The following is a 20781-nucleotide window of genomic DNA, read 5'->3' as shown; positions in this document are numbered from 1 at the left end:
GAGCCGGAGCCGGGAGGAGCCGTGGGGATGGGGCCAGTCTGCAGAGCCGTCCACGCGCTCAGCCCAGAGAGTGTAACACCAGCGTGTCAGACCCGTGGCCCACGGACCGCAATGGATGTGTTTGCGGCCCCGCCAATGTAAGGGTACCTGAGGAACGTGTTAATAAAAACTTCATCGCTTAATTTTTGTAATATCCTGTTGTCCATTATCTATGCTAATAAAAGGGTAATTAATATGCTAATTAGACCCGGAGACCTTCCGGACGTCCTTCTGGACAAAGCCATGGTGGCGGGGCCGAGGCAGAGGCGGTTAGGGGCGATCAGGCCAGGAGCGGGGGGGGGGGGCAGCTGGGGGCGATCAGGCTGGGAGAGGGGGCAGTTGGGGGCGAGCAGGCCGGCAGGGGAGGGCAGTTGGGGGTGATTAGGCTGGAAGGGGGGGTAGTTGGAGGTGAGCAGGCCAGCAGGTAGAGTGGTTAGGGGTGATCAGGCAGGCAGGTGAGCGGTTAGGAGCCAGTGGTCCCGGATTGCGAGGGATGTCCGACTGCCGGTTTAGGCCCGATCCATGTGGGATCGAGCCTAAACTGGCAGTCGGACATCCCCCGAGGGGTCCCAGGTTGGAGAGGGTGCAGGCCAGGCTGAGGAACATCCCTCCTGTGCACAAATTCCGTGCACCGGGCCACTAGTGTATATATAAAAGCCTAAGCGACCGAACAACCCAACAACCAGGCGACCGGTCACTATGACGTGCACTGACCACCAGGGGGCAGATGCTCAACACAGGAGCTGCTCCCCTGGTGATCAGCGCGCTCCCAGAGCCAACCTCCTACGGTCCCTCCCCCTGGCCGGCCGGCCCCATAGGCCCTGATCACCGGCCAGGCCGAGGGACCCCACTCGTGCACAAATCTGTGCACCAGACCTCTAGTTATTAATAACGAGCTACAAGGTTCGCTAATGGCTGATGACTGTCATCGTGTTGCATTCGCGTCCCTCACGCGCCTCACGCGCAGGCACCGTCTCTCCCCACTGACACCGGCAGCGAAGGTTCCGGCAGCCGGTGGCCACGTCCTTGGTCTGGGACTGACCTGCTTGGTGTGGCAACAGGAAATACCTCGCTTCCGGAGAACGAGAGAAATGGGTTTATCTGCGTGACGCTTATCCATGTGTGCAGGGACTCAGGGTCTGGTGAGTTCATGTTCAAGGAAAAGTATTAATTTTTATTAAAACGTTCTGTTATTTTATGTTCACGATGACTCGTTTATCTCAGCCCTTTGCATTCAGCACGGCTCCATCGAGACAAACCTGCGTTTCTATGAAAACGGAAGCTTTTGTTCTTTTTGCGGCCACGTCCATGCAAACCTTGTTTATCTGGCCCGTGTCGGCCTCTGAGTGTGACCCACTCGCTCTAAGCCAGTGGACGGCAAACTCATTAGTCAACGGAGCCAAATATCAACAGTACAACAATTGAAATTTCTTTTGAGAGCCAGATTTTTTAAACTTAAACTATATAGGCAGGTACATTGTTATTAACTTAATGAGGGTCCTCCTAAGGCTTAGGAAGAGCCACACTCAAGGGGCCAGAGAGCCACCTGTGGCTCGCGAGCCACGGTTTGCCGACCACGGGTCTAAGATATTCCAAAGCCCAGATCAGCCTGAGACCAGGGGTGGGGAACGTCTGGCCCGAGGGCCGTATAAAGTCCCCTAAATCATACGCTGTGGCCCTGCCAAGGCATCAGGGGTGAGTTAATAAAAAGTTTGAGCAAATAGAGCTGGCTGATCTTTACGCTGATACTCTTGTGTGGCCCAAGAATCTACACTAATAAAAGGGAAATATGCTAATTAGACCGATGTCTTCTGGATGTCATTCCGGACGCCCTTCCTGACAAAGCCGGGGCCCAGGCGAAGCCTCCCGGGGTCCTGGGTGTCTGCCGGCAGCCGGAGGAGGGAAGCCTGGGTCCCGGGTGCCGGAGGGAAGCCAGTGCCAGCAGCCGGGGGAAGGAAGGCCTACTCTTGCACAAATTTTCGTACATCAGGCCTCTAGCGATGTTATCAATATCAAAATGGGCCCGGCCAGTGGGGCTCAGTGGTTGACCTAGGAACCAGGAGGTCAGGGTTCGATTCCCAGTCGGGGCACATGCCCGGGTTGTGGGCTCGATCCCCAGTGGGGGGCGTGCAGGAGGCAGCCGACCCATGATTCTCTATCATCATTGATGTTTCTCTCTCTCTCAATTGGGGCATTCTTGAATATTTTCAGTGGAAAATTCTCACGAAGAGTGATTTTAAAGTTGGTCAGGGGTGCCACTTCAGGAAAACATTTTTTTAAAAAATATATCTTTATTGATTTCAGAGAGAAAGGAGAGAAACATCAATGATGAGAATCACAGATCGGCTGCCTCCTGCACACCCCCTACTGGGGATCAAGCCCACAACCCGGGCATGTGCCCTTGACCAGGATTCGAACCCGGGACCCTTCAGTCCCGGGACACCTCTATCCACTGAGCCACATTTTTTTTATAGACACACGTGGTGTGTGGGGAAGGCCCGAGGCTTGTGTCTACAGGCGCGTATGGCGTGTGACAGGTTAAAAGGGGTCCAGTGGGAAGCGTCTGACAATCTGAACAAACTCATGACTGGCCGGGACCCCGTCGGCGAGCGGCCTTGGGGCACGGGCGGGGACACTGACCATGACCAGGGGCAGGAAGACTCGGCTCTGAGCCAAGAACCGTGCAGGCGGGCAGACGGACGTGGCTGAACAAACACCACCATCAAAGGTGATAAGACTCAGCCCTGGCTGGTGTGGCTCAGTGGATAGAGCGTCGGCCTGCGGGCCGAAGGGTCCCGGGCTCAATTCCGGTCAAGGACACAGGGTACTTCGGCTGCAGGCTCCTCCCCGGTCCGGGCCCTGGTTGGGGGCGCGTGCAGGAAGCAACCCATCGATGTCTCTCTCTCACATCGATGTTTCTCTCTGCCTCTCCCCCTCCCTCCCACGCTCTCTAAGAGTCAATGGAGACACATCCCCGGGGGAGGATCAACAACACACAACAGAAGATGGCAGCGGTCAGACGCCGGCCCAGCCACTGAGGGGGACACCCGTGGTTCTAGACCTGCGGTTCTCAACCTGGGGGTCGCGGCCCCTTTGGGGGTCGAACGACCCTTTCACAGGGGTCGCCTCAGACCATCGGAAAGCACATCTATAATTGCACACTGTCTTTGTGATTAATGACGATGCTTTCATGATGTTCAATGTGTAACCATGAAAATGCATCCTGCACATCAGGTATTTCCATGATGATTCATCACAGCAGCAACATGACAGCGATGAAGCAGCAACGAAATAATGTTACGGTTGGGGGTCCCCACAGCATGAGGAGCCGTATAAAAGGGTTGCGGCGTCAGGAAGGTTGAGAACCACTGCCCTAGACCCAGAGGGAGCGCCCACGATAACACGCAGGGAGGACGTGAGCAGGACCGGACAGGGCAGCGAGCACGCACGTGTGTGGGGGACGGAGTGACCCGGCCCCGGGTGTGACGCGTGTCTGCGGACCCCCGCTCCCAGCTCCCTCTGCTCCCAGCCCAGCCTCGCCTTCTCCCAGAGCGAGCCCCGGGCCCCGGACCCCGTCCTGAGCCCACGGGAGCCAGGGCGTGGCCCCCAGACCCGCGGGCCCCTCCTTCCCCCCGCGCCATGCCCGGCCCTCGAGGGGGCGAGACGGGCCGAGCGAGGGGCGCCTCTCACCTGCAGCCGGCCGATGGCCACCAGGCAGTACTTGCTGCCCTGTCCCACCTCGGCGTCCTCCTCGGGGATGGTCATTCCTGGAACGGGAGAGGCGGGCGTCAGGCACACGGGCGCCCCGGGCGGACAGAGGGGGCGAAGGTGCCCCGTGATTTCGCTCCGGCCATCGGAACGCGGGTCCAGGGCTGGCCTCTCGGGGTCGGTGTGTGAGCCGGACAACCAGCCCCCCCCTACCCCCCCCTCCACCTGGGATCTTTATTTATTTTTTATGTATTTTCTTGATTTTTTAAAAAATATATATTTTATTGATTTTTTTCACAGAGAGGAAGGGAGAGGGACAGAGAGTTAGAAACATTGATGAGAGAGAAACATCGATCAGCTGCCTCCTGCACACCCCGCACTGGGGATGTGCCCGCAACCAAGGTACATGCCTTTGACCGGAATCGAACCTGGGACCCTTCAGTTTGCAGGCCGACGCTCTACCCACTGAGCCACACCGGTCAGGGCTCTTTATTTTTTTTAAATATATTTTTATTGATTTCAGAGTTGGGAGGAGGAGGGGGATGGACATCCATGATGAGAGAGAATCACGGACCGGCTGCCTCCTGCACGCCCCACACTGGGGACCGAGCCCGCAACCCGGGCCTGTGCCCTGACCCCCTGGTTCCTGGGTCGAGGCTCAGCCCCTGAGCCCTGCCGGCCGGGCTGCCCGCCGTCTTTCGAGAACTTCGTGGTGCCTGTCGTCTGCACGTGTGGGCGAGGACGCAGAGGAGGCTGAGGAAGATGAAATGCGAGCGATTCCTTTACGCATTTGGAAAACGGGCAGAAAGGCCAGGTCAGAGTGCGGCCGGGAGGTCGGCCACGTGTGACCGGGTTTCTGAGCACCTACTAAGCGCCCGACCGACTTTCTGCTGGGGACCAGGGCCTTCGCCGTGGCAGGGATCCAGCCCCCCCCCCGACCCCCGGGGGGCTCACGGCGGGCGGGGGAGGGACTGTCAGGATGCCATCTGGTTAGTGTTAGGGCCGGGGAGGGGCGCGTGGCCAGGGCCGGACGCCAGGGCCCGGAGGGCCGGGCCGGGAGGGGCCGCTTCCTGGCAGGGACGGGGCTTATCTGAGCGGTTTTTAATAGGAACACGAGCCCTCTGGCCATTGGAGCGAGATTGCGACGATTCCCCGTGGGTCGCCCAAGCCCCGTGGGCCCTTCCTTAAACCACCTTTGCTTTGGGCCGGAATAACCCTGAGTAAGACACACACACACACACCAAGTGGAACTAGAAACTGCTGTTCGGGAGGGAATTCGGCACCAGCCAGAAACGCTTCTCAGGCCCTGGCCAGTGTTGCTCAGTGGATAGAGCCTCGGCCTGCAGGCTGAAGGGTCCCGGGTTCGATTCCGGTCAAGGGCACGGACTGGGGTTGCAGGTTCCCCATTGCTGGTCAGGGCGCAACCAATAGGTGTGTCTCTCTCACATCGATGTTTCTCTCTGTCTCTCCCTAAAAATCAATGAACCGGTGTGGCTCAGTGGATAGAGCATCGGCCTGCGGACTGAAGGGTCCCGGGTTCGGTTCCGGTCAAGGGCATGTACCTTGGTTGTGGGCACATCCCCAGTAGGGGGTGTGCAGGAGGCAGCTGATTGGTGTTTCTCTCTCGTCGATGTTTCTAGCTCTCTATCCCTCTCACTTCCTCTCTGTAAGAAACAAATACAATATACATTTTAAAAAAAATCAATGGAAAACCATCCTTGGGTGAGGATCAAAAAAATAAAAGAAGAAGAAAGAAGGGCTTCTCCGAGCCTCACACGGGGTCGCCCGGGAGGAGTCTAACCCGGGACTCACATCCTCACATGAGAATGAAGACACATTTTTCCCTGATTCCGCCAAATGGGAAAAACTCCACCTCCGCTCCGAGGAATCCAGGCCACTGGTCCCCAGCACCCGCCCAGCGTCCTCTCTGGGGACCGCAATCATTTTAGGAAAAAAAAAAGTTTCTTTGGCCAAATGCATTTGGGAAGAACAGTTAAAACAATAATAGAGAGGAGGGAACTGTGGCTCAGTGGTGAGCGTCGACCTGTGAACCAGGAGGTCAGGGTTCGAGTCCCGGTCAGGGGCACAGGCCCGGGTTGTGGGCTTGATCCCCAGCAGGGGGCGTGCAGGAAGCAGATGATCCGTGATTCTCTCTCATCATGGATGTTTCTCTCTCTCCCTCTCCCTTCCTCTCTGAAACCAATAAAAATAGATTAAATATAAATCCTTTCAAAGACTGAGCAAGACCCTACTGCACCCCACCATCATTTTCCGGAACAATTTGAATCAGAGAGGAAGGGAGAGGGAGAGAGAGAGAAACATCCATGATGAGAGAGAATCACGGACCGGCTGCCTCCTGCACGCCCCACACTGGGGATGGAGTCCCCCCTGGGAATCGAACCGTGACCTCCTGGTTCATAGGGCGACCAGACACTCAACCACTGAGCCACACCGGCTGGGCGCCAGCATTCTCTTTTAAAAAGCAAACATCAACATTTTGCCCTGGCCGGTGTGGCTCAGTGGATAGAGCGTCGGCCTGTGGACTGAAGGGTCCCGGGTTCGATTCCCGGTCAGGGCACAGGCCCGGGTTGCGGGCTCCATCCCCAGTGGGGGGCGTGCAGGAGGCAGCCGGTCCGTGATTCTCTCTCATCATGGATGCTTCTCTCTCTCGCTCCCTCTCCCTTCCTCTCTGACATCAATAAAAAATATATAAAAAAATAAAATCATTTAAAAAAGAAAGAAGTGTCATTGCCCCCCGGCGGGCGTGGCTCAGTGGCTGAGCGTCGACCTACGAACCAGGAGGTCACGGTTCGGTTCCCGGTCAGGAAGTGATGTTTCTACCTCTTTCTCTCTCTCCCTTCCTCTCTGAAATCAACTTTAAAAATAGTGTCATTGCTAAAAAAAAGTTAAACAGGAACCATGAAGAGCAGGTTGCGATTGAGCAACTCTCCAGGGATTTGTAAGAAAAGAACCAGGATATTGGAGCCAAACTGTCCGTGGCAGGAACAACAGATCCGAGAAATCGAGAGCGGGCTCCCTGGGGCGAGCGGAGCCGGCTGGGAGCAGCCGTCACCTGGAACCATCACAAATCCACCCCCCCAACCTCCCTGCACAGAGAGGCCTGAGCCTGCCCACAGGGGCCCGGCCCAGCACCGGGTAAAATGCACACAAACAAGTCCTGGCTGGTGTGGCTCAGTGGATAGAGCGTCGGCCTGCAGACTGAGGGGTCCCGGGTTCGATTCCGGTCAAGGGCAGGTGCCCGGGTTGCGGGCTTGATCCCCAGCGGGGGGTGTTCAGGAGGCAGCCGATCTATGATTCTCTCTCATCACGGATGTTTCCATCTCTCTCCTTCTCCCTTCCTCTCTGAGATCAATAAAAAAAAAAAAAAAGCATGAACACAGACCCAGCCTAGACCTCCCTGAGGGAACCTCTGAACTCCCAGGATAAACTCCACACGACCCACGAGAGTCGCGGAGGGAGGAAAGGAAAAGGAAGCTGGTCTCGGCTTCCCCCCACCCCCCCAGCACGGGCCTCTGGGGGTGTCTTGGGCGCTCTTCTTCTTTTTTTTTTTTCTTCTTTTAGGGATTCTTCTTTTGACTCACACTCTCCATGGCGCTGATGGAGAACCCCTCACCCAGGGGCCCTCCTGCTGCCACACAAGAGCCTCCTCAAATGTTGGAGGGACCACAAGGTGAAGCACCCATTCACCTCCTTTTTATATAAATACTAGAGGCCCAGTGCACAAAATTCGTGCATGGGGGAGGGGGGGTCCCTCAGCCCGGCCTGTGCCCTCTCGCAGTCCGGGAGCCCTCGGGGGATGTCCGACTGATGGCTTAGGTCCGCTCCCCTAAGCTGGCAGTCAGACATCCTTAGCGCTGCCATGGAGGCGGGAGAGGCTCCTGCCACCGCCGATGGGCTCGCCAGCCCTGAGCCCAGTGTTGAGTGTCTGCCCCCTGGTGGTCAGTGCACGTCATAGCGACCCGTCGTTTCGCTGTTTAGGTCGATTTGCATATTAGCCTTTTATTATATAGGATGTTTTGTTTTTTTTTATTTCAGAGAGGGGGATAGAAACATCAATGATGAGAGAGAATTGTTGATCGGCTGCCTCCTGCACGCCCCACGCTGGGATCGAGCCCGCCACCAGGGCCTGTGCCCTGACCGGGAATCGAACCCTGACCTCCTGGTTCCTAGGTGGGTGCTCAGCCACGGAGCCACGCCAGCCGGGTGAGGAAGGATTTTTTTCAACCTGAAAATTCCTGCCTCTTGTGTATGTTTATGCTTCAGCTCCGATGTTACTCTGCCTGTTAGGTTCTCAGGGACGGTGTCGGCCAGAGTGTGGGACGGAGACGCCCACCGGGACCCTCCCAGCTCACGGAGGCTCCTGCCTGCGTGCTCCCCTGAGTGCGTGCCTGCGCTCTGCCCCTGACCCAGGGCTCAGCAATGACCTGCACGCCTCCCTGTCTCCTCCAGTGGGTGGTGAGCTCCCTGTGGGCGGACACCAGGCCAGACTCGCTCTCAAATCCCTTGAGCCTGGGAAGTACCTGGGCCCCGGCAGGTGCTCACAAGTGTTTACGGAAGGAAATGTGAGCCTGGACCAGTGGGGATCAGGGGCTGAGCATCGACCTATGAACCAGGAGGTCAGGGTTCGATTCTGGTCAAGGGCACAGGCCCGGGTTGCGGGCTCCATCCCCAGTGTGGGGCGTGCAGGAGGCAGCCGATCCATGGTTCTCCCCCATCACGGATGTTTCTTTTATTTTTAAATATATTTTTATTGATTTCAGAGAGGAAGGGAGAGGGGGAGAGAAACACCCGTCATGAGAGAGAATGATGGATCGGCTGCCTCCTGCATGCCCCACACTGGGGATGGAGCCCGCAACCTGGGCCTGTGCCCTGACCGGAATCGAACCTGGGACCCTTCAGTCCGCAGGCTGACACTCTATCCACTGAGCCACACCAGCCAGGGCTCATCACTGATGTTTCTCTCTCTCTCTCCCTCTCTCTGAAACCAATAAAAATATATATTAAAAAGGGGGGGGGGACGTTAGCATGGCATCGCCCTGCCTGAGAACAGGGGGTCAAAACACCCTCCACCCGCCACCCGCCACCCTAGGAGCTGAGGCCGTGGCTTCGGGGTCTCCCTAGGCCAGTGGTTCTCAACCTTCTGGCCCTTTCAATACGGCTCCTCATGTTGTGACCCAACCATACAATTGTTTCCGTGGCTACTTCGTCACTGTCATGTCGCTGCTGTGATGAATCGTCACGTAAATATCTGACATGCAGGATGGCCTGAGGCGACCCCTGTGAAAGGGTCGTTCGACCCACAGGTTGAGAACCGCAGCTCTCGGCCATCCCTGTGGGCCGCAAGCAGAGACGAGGCCAGCTGTGCACACGCTCCAGGGCCAGAGCCAGGGCCGGGGTTTGGGGGGGGGGTGGTTACAGTGGGGGCTGGAGCCAGCAGGCCCCAGGCACCGCCGTGTGAGCTGGCGGCCTCCTTCCGGACAAGCAGCCTTTGGCGATTTCCGAACGAAGGAAAAACAAACACACCATGTTCGACAAGCCCCTTGGGATCAGCTCATGGAGGGGCTGAGCCTCCTGGCGAACCAGCAGCCCCAACCCCATCAGGCTGCTGGCTCTCGGCGGCCGGGGCTTCCTGGGGGGTGCGGGTGGCGGGGGTGGGGGGGTGTCACACGCTCCTGGGCCAGCACCCCTCCCCGGGCCTGACGCTGGCCGTCCCGGGCAGCCCCACGGCCAACGAAACAGAGATTTTCCACGGATGTTTAGGGGATAAACCAAACATCCCGGCAGCTGCTGGGAAAGAGGCCTCGTCATGGAAACCAGCTCCAGGCGGAGGGTGAGCCTGTGTGCCATGCAAGGTGCTGGCGGAGGCCGCTCCCATCTCCAGACCGTCACAGACTCCGGGGGGCCGGCCGCACCCCACAGCACAGGCAACACGGCCGTCATGGGGGACTTCCTCCCTAGCATGTTGAATGGACCGCACATGTTTCTTCAGACTGAGCCCATTAAGGGTCAGACACGGGCAGGAATGGCCTGGGGCCGTGGCCGGCAAACGTGGCTCGCGAGCCACATGCGGCTCTCTGGCCCCTTGAGCGTGGCTCTTCCTAAGCCTTAGGAGGACCCTCATTCAGTGAATAACAATGTACCTGCCTATATAGCTTAAGTTTAAAAAACTTGGCTCTCCGAAGAAATTTCAATCGCCGTCCTGCTGGTACTGGGCTCCGTTGGCGAATGAGTTTGCCGACCACTGGCCTGGGGAACTCTTCTTCTGCTTTTTTTTTTTTCCTTCTTCCTTTAGGGATTCTTCTTTTACTCACACGCCCCCCAACACGCTCAGAATGAAACCGATGTCGGGAGCCCTATAAAATGGGGTGAGGCTGCCCCGGCCAGCGTGGCTCAGTCGGTTTGAGCACCATCCCGTGCACTGCAAAGTCCCAGGTTCGATTCCCGGTCAAGGGCACGTGCCCCGGGTTTCGGGCTCGATCCCCAGGGTGGGGCGTGCGGGAGGCAGCCGATCCGTGTTTCTCTCTCATCATGGATGTTTCTCTCTCCCTTCCTCTCAAATCAACAAAACCTATTTTAAAAAAATAAAAATAAAATGCTGTCAGGCTCCCTGGGAAGGCCACGGTGTCCCAGGAGGGGCTTCCGAAATATACCGGAATTCTCCGCGATGTGTATGTTTTTAAAAAATATATATATTTTATTGATTTTTTACAGAGAGGAAGAGAGAGGTATAGAGAGTTGGAAACAGCGATGAGAGAGAAGCATTGATCAGCTGCCTCCTGCACGCCCCCCACTGGGGATGTGCCCGCAACCAAGGTACATGCCCTTGACCGGAACCGAACCTGGGACCCTTCAGTCCGCAGGCCGACGCTCTATCCACTGAGCCACACAGGCCAGGCCTCTCTGTGCAGGGGGAGGGGGAGGGGATTGGTCTAGATCAGCGGTTCTCAGCCTTCCTAATGCCGCAACCCTTTAATACAGTTCCTCATGTTGTGGTGACCCCCAACCATAAAGTTATTTTCGTTGCTACTGTGATGAATCGTCATGTAAATACCTGATATGCAGGATGGATTTTCATTGTTACACATGGAACATAATTAAAGCACAGTGACTCATCACAAAAACAATATGTAATTATAGATGTGTTTTCTGATGGTCTTTGGCGACCCCTGTGAAAGGGTCGTTCGGCCCCCAAAGGGGTCGCGACCCCCAGGTTGAGAACCGCTGGTCTAGACGGTTCCAAGTGACGGCTGCTCCCAGCCGGCTCCGCTCGCCCCAGGGAGCCCGCTCTCGATTTCTCGGATCTGTTGTTCCTGCCACGGACAGTTTGGCTCCAATTTCCTGGTTCTTTTCTTACAAATCCCCGGAGGGTTGCTCAATCGCAACCTGCTCTGCACGGTTCCTGTTTAATTTTTTAAAGTTGATTTCAGAGAAGAAGGGAGAGGGAGGAAGAGGTGGAAACATCACTTCCTGACCGGGAACCGAACCGTGACCTCCTGGTTCGTAGGTCGACGCTCAGCCCCTGAGCCACGCCGGCCGGGGGGCAATGACACTTCTTTCGTTTTTTAAATGATTTTAATTTTCTAATATATTTTTATTGATGTCAGAGAGGAAGGGAGAGGGAGCGAGAGAGAAACATCCATGATGAGAGAGAATCATGGATCGGCCGCCTCCTGCACGCCCCACACTGGGGATGGAGCCCGCAACCCGGGCCTGTGCCCTGACCGGGAATCGAACCCGGACCTCCTGGTTCGTAGGTCGACGCTCAACCCCTGAGCCACAACGGCCGGACCCTAATAATCTTTCTACGAGGCCCCTGCTGGCTCCGGCCCCTTCCGGCCACCTTCCGAGGTGCCCAGGGTCGCCTGAGGCTATTTTAAGCCAGGCTGGAGCTAAGGGAAGCTCATTTTTCCCTGAGCAAGTCATTGTTTACACGTCAGGGTGCTGAGCTCATGAGCCAGCGAGTGGGACGGCATTCCTGGTGGCCGTTAACGAGCCATCGCGGAGGCAGAAGTGAGGTGCCGCCCAGAACTCAGGATCCCATGACCTCACGGCAGGGGGGGAGGTTGGGGGGGAGCGGCGGTAAGAGCACCAGCGACCTCCTTTCAGCGCTCAGCGCGGCGGCCGGATGACCGTCTCCGCCATCCTAAAACTCTTCCAGCCCCGGCCGGTGTGGCCCAGTGGTTAGAGCGCCGGGCGTGGGACTGACGGGTCCCGGGTTCGATTCCGGCCCAAGGCACCTGCCTGGGTTGCAGGTTCCCAGGCCCTGGTCGGGATGCGTGCAGGAAGCAACCGATGGATGAGTCTCTCTCACATCGATGTCTCTCTCTCCCTCTCCCTAAAAAAAAATCAATGGAAAAATAGCCTTGGGTGAGGATTAACAAGAATAAAAAATTTCCACGAAAATAAAATTAAAAAATGGCTTTGGAAATTCTGGCAAGAAATGCTTCCATCGACCCATCCATCCCTTAGGTCTGCTGTTTGTGTGGCCTGAGCAAGAGTTCCTTCCATCTTTCCTTCCTCCTTCCCTCCCATCCCTCCCCCCTCCCGTCTTCATGAAACACCTACTAAGCGCCAGGCCAAGCTGAGCACTGGGCTGGGGAAATGCATGAAGCATGAGGGTCTACATCAGGGGTGGGGAGCCACGCTGAGCATCGACCTGTGAACCAGGAGGTCCGGGTTCGATTCCCAGTCAGGGCACTTGCCCAGGTTGTGGGCTCCATCCCCAGTGGGGGGCGTGCAGGAGGCAGCCAATCCATGATTCTCTCTCATCATTGATATTCCTATCTCTCTCTCCCTCATCCTCTCTGAAATCAATAAAAACCTATACTAATAAAAGGGTAATATGCTACTTAGACCAGACATCGTCCAGACAATCTTCCGGACGTCCTTCCGGACAAAGCCACGGTGGCGGGGCCGAGGCAGAGGCAGTTAGGGGAGATCAGGTCGGCAAGGGAGAGCAGTTAGGGGCGATCAGGCCGGCAGGGGAGGGCAGTTAGGGGCGATCAGGCTGGCAGGAGAGGGCAGTTAGGGGCAATCAGGCCAGCAGGGGAGGGCAGTTAGGGGCGATCAGGCAGGCAGGGGAGGGCATCAGGCAGGCAGGCAGAGTGGTTAGGGGCGATCAGGCAGGCAGTCAGGAGCCAGCGGTCCTGGGTTGCAAGAGGGGTCCTGGATTGGAGAGGGTGAGAGCTGGGCTGAGGGATCCCGGCCCCAGCCCTCCACCCCCCACCCCCGTACAAATTTCGTGCACCGGGCCTCTAGCATATTATAAAAATGAGATTGGCATCTTGTGTTTATGTTGCCTAACCTGCTACTGTTTTAAAACTTCCTGGTACTTTGCGCCTCATTCCTACGTGCCCCCTGAAGCAAGCTCACCTCACGGCTGCCCCGCGTTCCACGGGATAGAAGTTCCAGGCTATTTTTTAAATACATTTTTACTGATTTCAGAGAGGAAGGGAGAAGGGGCAAGAGAGAGAGAAACAATACCCCACACTGGGGATGGAGCCCGCAACCCGGGCCTGTGCCCCGACCGGGAATCGAACCCTGACTGACCTCCTGGTTCCTAGGGCGGCGCTCTATCCACTGAGCCACGCCGGCCGGGCCAGGCTACTTTTAACCATAACTCCTCTCTCCCTGAAGTCTAGACGAATTCAGAGTTCTCCTTAGAATAAATCCCTACCAGTGGAATTCCTGTACGTTCAGAAAGGCACAGTTTAAGGCATTGAATACACACATAGAGCTGTTGTACAGAAGGTCTGTGCTGGTGTGTCTTCCCACCAGCAGGACGTAAGTGTGACTGTTTTTCTGAATCTCACCAACGCTGTGTATTGTGTCTTTTTCACTTTTTGCTATTTGGTAGGTGAGAGGAGATGGTATCCGATTATTTCAATTCGCAGTTATGAGGAACAGGAGACAGAATTTTCCCCAAAGGCTTAATGTGTGTGCGTATGTGTTACACGTGTGTGTAGCTATGTATCGCATGTGTGTACACGCACACGTGTGATGTGGGTGCACATGCACACACATGTATATGTGCCTGTGCATATACATGTGCCCGTGCATGTGTGTGCGTACACACACATCCTATATAATAAAAGCCTAATATGCTAAGTGTCCGGTCGTCCAGCCGTCCATTCAACCAATCAAGTCGTAATATGCTAATGATATGCTAAGGCCACTCAACCACGCGCTATGACGTGAACTGACCACCAGGGGCAGACAGTCGACCGGTTCACCAGTCGCTATGACGTGCACTGACCACCGGGGGCAGACAGTCGACCGGTTCACCAGTCGCTATGACGTGCACTGACCACCAGGGGCAGACAGTCGACCGGTTCACCAGTCGCTATGACGTGCACTGACCACCGGGGGCAGACAGTCGACCGGTTCACCAGTCGCTATGATGTGCACTGACCACCGGGGGCAGACAGTCAACCGGTTCACTAGTCGCTATGACATGCACTGACCACCGGGGGCAGACAGTCGATCGGTTCACTAGTCGCTATGACGTGCACTGACCACCGGAGAGCAGACACTCCGACTGGTAGGTGAGCTTCTGCTGGCGTCCTGCCGATTGGGACTGAGTGAGACGGACCGGACACGCCCGGAGCCTTCCTGCAGCCCCTCCCCGGCCCCGATCGTGCACCAGTGGGGTCTCTAGGCCTGGCCTGTGCCCTCTCACAATCTGGGACCCCTCGGAGGATGCCGGAGAGCTGGCCGGTTTCAGCCCGATCCCCCAGGCCAGGCCAAGAGACCCCACTGGTGCACAATTTGTGCACCGGGCCTCTAGTATACGTATATGTGCATATACGTGTGTGTGTGTGTGTGTGCGTGCGTGTGTACATACACTTTAACACCCTTTTCATATCCTTGGCTCATTTTTCCCTCCGGAGTCAAAAGTCTGCTTTTTGGGTCACTTTCCTCTTTTTTTTTGTCCAAATCGTCCATACGGTGCCTCCTGGCAACGGCGCTAAGTAGGACGCATTCCTCCTCCTCCATGTGACTCCCCCTCAAATACTTACAGACAGAAATCACGTCTCTCTTTCTCCAAGACAAACACCCCGGCTCCTGCTACCAGGCCTCCCGAGGCCAAGTTTCCAGGGCGGGCGGCTGCTGAAGACCTCGTGCGTAATACGTCCCGCCGCCCTGTCCCCGCGGCACTCACGGCCCAGAACCCCCTGCAACTCCCGCCGAGCTCGCCCCGAGCGGCCCCTGCAGACTCTCAGGATGTGCCGCCCCCGCCTGCACCCCGAGCCCGGGCCCGCCTCCCGCTCACCCACAGGATGCCACGTGTGGGGCGTTGCTGGTGGGACATGGTGCGCCGGGAGCCCCAATCAAGTGGTGAGAGGGAGCGAGCACGCAGAGGCCAAAACAGGAAGAGGAACTGGCCGGGTGTAAGGACCGTAATTAACTCAAATGAGGAAAGCGTTGAGAAGGGGGTAGTCAGCCCGGCCAGTGTGGCTCAGGGGTTGGGCGTCGACCTATGAAGCAGGAGGTCAGGGTTCGATTCCTGGTCAGGACACGTATGGAGTGTGCAGGAGGCAGCCGATCCATGATTCTCTCTCATCACGGATGTTTCTATCTCTCCCTCTCCCTTCCTCTCTGAAATCAATGAAAATCCCAATTTTTTGGGGGGGTGGGTGGTGAATCTATATATATAAAAGCCTAAGCAACCAACCGACCAGTTGCTATGACGTGCACTGACCACCAGGGCACAGACACTCAACGCACAGGGTTGTTCTCCCTCCTGTCTGGATTGGGCGTGTGGGGATCAGGCCAAAACCAGCTATCCGACGTCCCTCGAGGGGTCCCGGATTGCGAGAGGGTGCAGGCCAGGCCGAGGGACCCCACCAGTGCACAAATCCGTGTACCAGGCCTCTAGAATGAATATATATATAAATATACATACATATATCAATATATATATATATATATATATATATACACACACACACACTAATAAAAGTGTAATATGCTAATTAGACCAGACGTCCTTCCAGACGACCTCCTAGATCAGTGGTTCCCAACCTTCTGGCCCTTTACATAGAGTTCTTCATGTTGTGACCCAACCACAAAATTATTTTCATTGCTACTTCATAACTGTAATGAATCGTCATGTAAATATCTCATATGCAGGATGGTCTTAGGCGACCCCTGTGAAAGGGTCGTTTGACCGCCAAAGGGGTCGTGACCCACAGGTTGAGAATCGCTGTCCTAGATGAAGCCGGGGCTACGAGGGAAGCCAGGGTCCCAGGTGCTGGAGGGAAGCCAGTGCCAGCAGCCAGGGAAGGGAGGCCCACTCTTGCAATAATTTCATGCACCAGGCCTCTAGTGTGTGTGTGTCTGTGTGTGTGTGTGTGTGTGTGTTAATGCTTAACATCTGAGTATCTCAGACGGTTTTTCCCAAGTAGCTGCACCATTTTACCTTCCCGCCAGCAATACGTGAGGGTTCCAAGCGCTCCCCGTCCTCGCCAACCCTCCCTCTTGCCCGTTTTCACCATCCGAGGGCCAGAGGCAGCTGCTCCTCCCCACATGCAGCTACTCCTCTGCACGTTCGACTTCTCCCCAGCAGGCTCTGCTCACCTGCGGGGGGCCAGGCCTTGATGTAGCCGGTGCAGTGGACCACGGCGTACTGGGCTTCCCCTTCCTTCACAGGCCCCAGGCCGTTCCTGCGGGGAGAACGGCAGGGACATGGCTTCCGGCCCCCGGGGGTCAGGCGAGGGTGCCGATGGCTGCTCCCGTACCGAAGCCACCGGGATCCCTGGCTCGCCTCGTGGTTTTGCATCTTGACTGTTTCCCCTCCTTCCACAGAGTCTGGAAGCCCAAAATAAATTCCCCCAACTCCCTTTCTCATCTCAGCCCCAGAAATCTATCATATCCGGGCTCCTGGTCCTCTCCACACTCAGCCCCTCTCTACATTCAGCTACTCCTCTCCCAGTTCAGCTACTCCTCTCTCCCATCCAGCTACTCCTCTCCACATTCTACTACTCCTCTCCACGTTCAGCTACTCCTCTCCATGTTCAGCTACTCCTCACCATGTTTAACTACTCCTCTCCACATTCTACTACTCCTCTCCACACCCAGCTACTCCTCTCCCTGTCCAGCTACTCCTCTCCCCATCCAGCTACTCCTCTCCCTGTCCAGCTACTCCTCTCCACATTCAGCCACTCCTCTCCACGTTCAGCCACTCCTCTCCCAGTTCAGCTACTCTTCTCCCAGTTTAGTTACTCCTCTCCATGTACAGCCACTCTCTCCACGGTCAGGTACTCCTCCCCACGGTCAGGTACTCCTCCCCACGGTCAGCTACTCCTCCCCACGGTCAACTACTCCTCTCCCCATCCAGCTACTCCTCTCCCCATCCAGCTACTCCTCTCCAAGTTCAGTTACTCCCCAGCTTAGGACACTCAGCTACCTCCCAGCAGAGCCCAGAAACACCATCAAAAAACCCTCACTGACCTGAACCTCTTCCTCATGGTGGTGATTCTGCTCAGAGGCAGGTGGTCCAACGGAGCATTTCCACACCTAAGAGTCGACAAACACATTAGAGCGAGTGAAGGCCCCGGGCGAGTTTATAAAACACACAGGGCCCGGCGGGCATGGCTCCGTGGCTGAGCATCGACTTATGAACCAGGAGGTCAGGGTTTGATTTCTGGCCAAGGGCACATGCCCGGGTTGCGGGCTCGATCCCCAGTGGGGGGCGTGCAGGAGAAGGCAGCCGATCCATGATCCTCTCTCATCATGGATGTTTCCCTCTCCCTCTCCCTCTCCCTCTCCTCTGAAATCAACCAACCAATCAATCAACCAACCAATCAAACACACAGGGCTGCCGACCAGGAGGCGGCCCTCATCTGATGCTCACACACGTGAACCCGGATGAGCCCTAATGCCAACCCCCCTCCCAAGTGTAGAAGCTGAGGCCCAGGCTCTGAATTCCCGCAGTCCCTGCGGGCGAAGGGGGTGGGGCCCACTTGGCAAGGCTCAGGGACCTGCTGCCAGGGCCCAGCCCAGGAGCCGGGGACCCAGCGAAGACCCTGAGGCGAGGCCAGCCACGCTCGGACCTGCGGTCACTGCCACGGACCCGGGTGGCCCTCAGGGGACAGGGGGAGGGGTGATGACAGCAGCGGCGTCTTCTCAGGCCTGAGCCGACGCATCAACGCAAAGCAGATGCCACAGCGGACACACGTGGCACACAGAAGCCGTGCCTTGGGCTCCCGTTGGCAGCGGGGGGAGCACCCCCCCCAGGCCGGCCGCGTCCCGGCACCAGGAGCTCACAGACAGCCGCGCGCCTGCTGACGGCAGAGGACAGAGCAGGGACGCGGGGCGGGTGTGCGGAGTCAGGTCTCCCTGGGAACCCTCCTCAGGGTGCGGGGGGTGGGGGGCGGCCCACTGCCCACTCCGCTGGGACCCCGGCTGCCTCGCTGCTCCGTGACCCACTCGCTTCCACGCTCTGCCGCCGCCTGGCGTGCCCTCTCCCTACGTGCCTCTGCTCTTCCCGCCTATTGACCAGTGGTGCCCAGCTGCCTTAATCGTCCACACAGCACAGAAGGGAATCGAGCTGCAGTGGCCAGTGGTTGAGCGACGACCCAGGAACCAGGAGGTCAGGGTTTGATTCCCGGTCAGGGCACATTCCCGGGCTGCGGGCTCCATCCCCAGTGGGGGGCGTGCAGGAGGCAGCCGGTCCATGATCCTCTCTGATCACTCATGTCTGTCTGTCTCTCTCTCCCCCTTCCTCTCTGACGTTAATAAAGATATATTTTTTAAAAAGATGCGAGTCCATTATACCCTGAGGCCTGGGACAGCGCCTGCCCTAGCATGGGGATAGGGTGTCTGGGGCAGGAGGGGCCGCCTGGGAGGGCGGCAGGAGCCGAATAATTCTTGTGTCTCTCTCACGTGGATGTTTCTCTCTCCCTCCCTCCCTTCCTCCCTCCCTTCCTCCCTCCCTTCCACTCTCTTGAAAAACCAACGGAAAAAATATCCTCAGGCCCTGGCCGGTGTGGCTCAGTGGAGAGAGCATCGGCCTGCGGACTGAAGGGTCCCGGGTTCGATTCCGGTCAAGGGCATGGACCTGGGTTGTGGGCACATCCCCAGTAGGGGGCGTGCAGGAGGCAGCTGATGGATGTTTCTCTCTCATCGATGTTTCTGACTCTCTCTCCCTCTCCCTTCCTCTCTGTAAACAATCAATAAAATATATTTTTTAAAAAGTAAAATAAAACATATCCTCAGGTGAGGGTTTAACAGAGAATAAAAAAGAAGAAGCCACAGGGGTGAACCCAAGGTGGCTTGTGTGGCCCCGCAGCCAAGCAGGTGGAGGCAATACCCCACCGCAGCCGCGCCCACCGCCCTGTAGCCACGCCCACCACCAGCCACAGCCACGCCCACCATCCCGTAGTCACGCCCACCACCCGAAGCAGCCACGCCCACGGCCCGCCTCAGCCACGCCCACGGCCCACCGCAGCCGCTGCAGCCATGCCCACCACAGCCACGCCCACCACCCGCCGCAGCCACGCCCATCGCCCACCCAGACAGACCTCATCCTGCAGATGAAGGACCGCCTGGAGCCCATGCACATGCGCATGGACGACTGCTGCCCCTCCTTCTTTACCGTCCCGGTCTTCAGGTCCAGGATCCGGCCTGCGAGAGAGAGAGAGAGAGAGAGAGAGAGAGAGAGAGAGAGAGAGAGAGAGAGAGAGAGAGATGGAGAGATGGAGAGAGAGAGAGAGAGAGAGAGGGAGAGAGAGAGAGAGAGAGATGGAGAGAGAGAGAGAGAGAGAGAGAGAGAGAGATGGAGAGATGGAGAGAGAGAGAGAGAGAGAGAGAGAGAGAGAGAGAGAGAGAGAGAGATGGAGAGAGAGAGAGAGAGAGAGAGAGAGATGGAGAGCAGGGCGCGTGCATCAGCCTCGGCCGCTGACTGGGGTGGGCGCGGGGGGAGGAGAGCTCGCTGCACCCGCTCTGCAATGAGGACCCGCAGGGTACCGCACACCCCTCCTTCCTGGGGGTCCCCAACATCCTTTGCCAGGAAACGCCCGGGGCGATGCACTCGTACAATCCCAAACAACCGTGTTCTTTCTTAAAATATATTTCTATTGATCTCAGAGAGGGCAGGAGAGGGAGAGAGAAACATCGTGATGAGAGAGAATCATGGATTGGCTGCCTCCTGCCCGCCCCCCACTGGGGTGGATCCAGCCCGCCACCCAGGCCTGTGCCCTGACCAGGAATCGAACCCTGACCTCCTGCTTCACAGGTCAACGTTCAACCACTGAGCCATGCCTGCTGGGCTGAAATGACTTTTAAAATATATATTTTTTTTTCACTGATTTCAGAGAGGAAAGGAGAGGGAGAGAGAGAGAAACATCAAAGATGAGAGAGAATCATTAATCGGCTGCCTCCTGCATGCCCCCCACTGGGGATCAAGCCTGCCACCCAGGCATGTGCCCCAACCGGGAATCGAACCCTGACCTCTGGGTCCTAGGTCCATGCTCAACCACTAAGGCTTAGCTTTTAAAAAAGGAAGGAAGGAAGGAAGGAAGGAAGGAAGGAAGGAAGGAAGGAAGGAAGGAAGGAAAAGAAAGAGAAAGAAAGAAAGAAAGAAAGAAAGAAAGAAAGAAAGAAAGAAAGAAAGAAAGAAAGAAGAATCAGCAGTTTCTCTTGGATAAGATAATAAAGGAAGGCTGTGTGCCCCTAAAACAGCTCCCCAGGCCACCACCGGAATACAAATAGAAATCAGAAGGCTTTCCTCAAAGGGACCCTGGAGAAAACAGGAAACATCTTATCTTGTCGTGTTTTTTGTTGTTTTTAAAACAGGAGGCCAACGGAGACAGCCGGGGAGGAAAACAAGAGAAAATGATCAGCATGAAAGCAAAGCCATGGCCCCCGGAGACGGACACGATCGGATGTGGTTCCACACACGAGGGGCCCCGGGAATGCGGGCCCAGAGGCGGCAGGAGACGCGGGCTGCTGCTCCAGCGACAAGGGGTTCTCCGTCCCCCGGGGCTGACCCCAGCCGTCCCAGCAGCTGTG

General features: G+C 56.8%; 1 protein-coding gene across 3 annotated transcripts in view; it reads right to left on the bottom strand.

The window, feature by feature from the left end:
- ARNT2 (aryl hydrocarbon receptor nuclear translocator 2) overlaps positions 1-20781 on the bottom strand; it is an 86446-nt gene that overhangs the window by 17988 nt on the left and 47677 nt on the right. For all 3 annotated transcript variants that reach the window (XM_081114920.1, XM_081114921.1, XM_081114922.1), the window contains exons 6-9: positions 19293-19395; positions 17221-17286; positions 16348-16433; positions 3730-3806 (exon numbers count right to left, since the gene is read on the bottom strand). In XM_081114920.1, the coding sequence (XP_080971046.1) occupies positions 3730-3806; positions 16348-16433; positions 17221-17286; positions 19293-19395 (332 nt within the window). The remainder of the gene's footprint in view (positions 1-3729; positions 3807-16347; positions 16434-17220; positions 17287-19292; positions 19396-20781) is intronic.

Source organism: Myotis nattereri (assembly GCF_964212035.1).
Source record: "Myotis nattereri genome assembly, chromosome: 21".
Classification (NCBI taxonomy): domain Eukaryota; kingdom Metazoa; phylum Chordata; class Mammalia; order Chiroptera; family Vespertilionidae; genus Myotis; species Myotis nattereri.
This window is presented reverse-complemented; position numbering and strand designations above follow the sequence as displayed.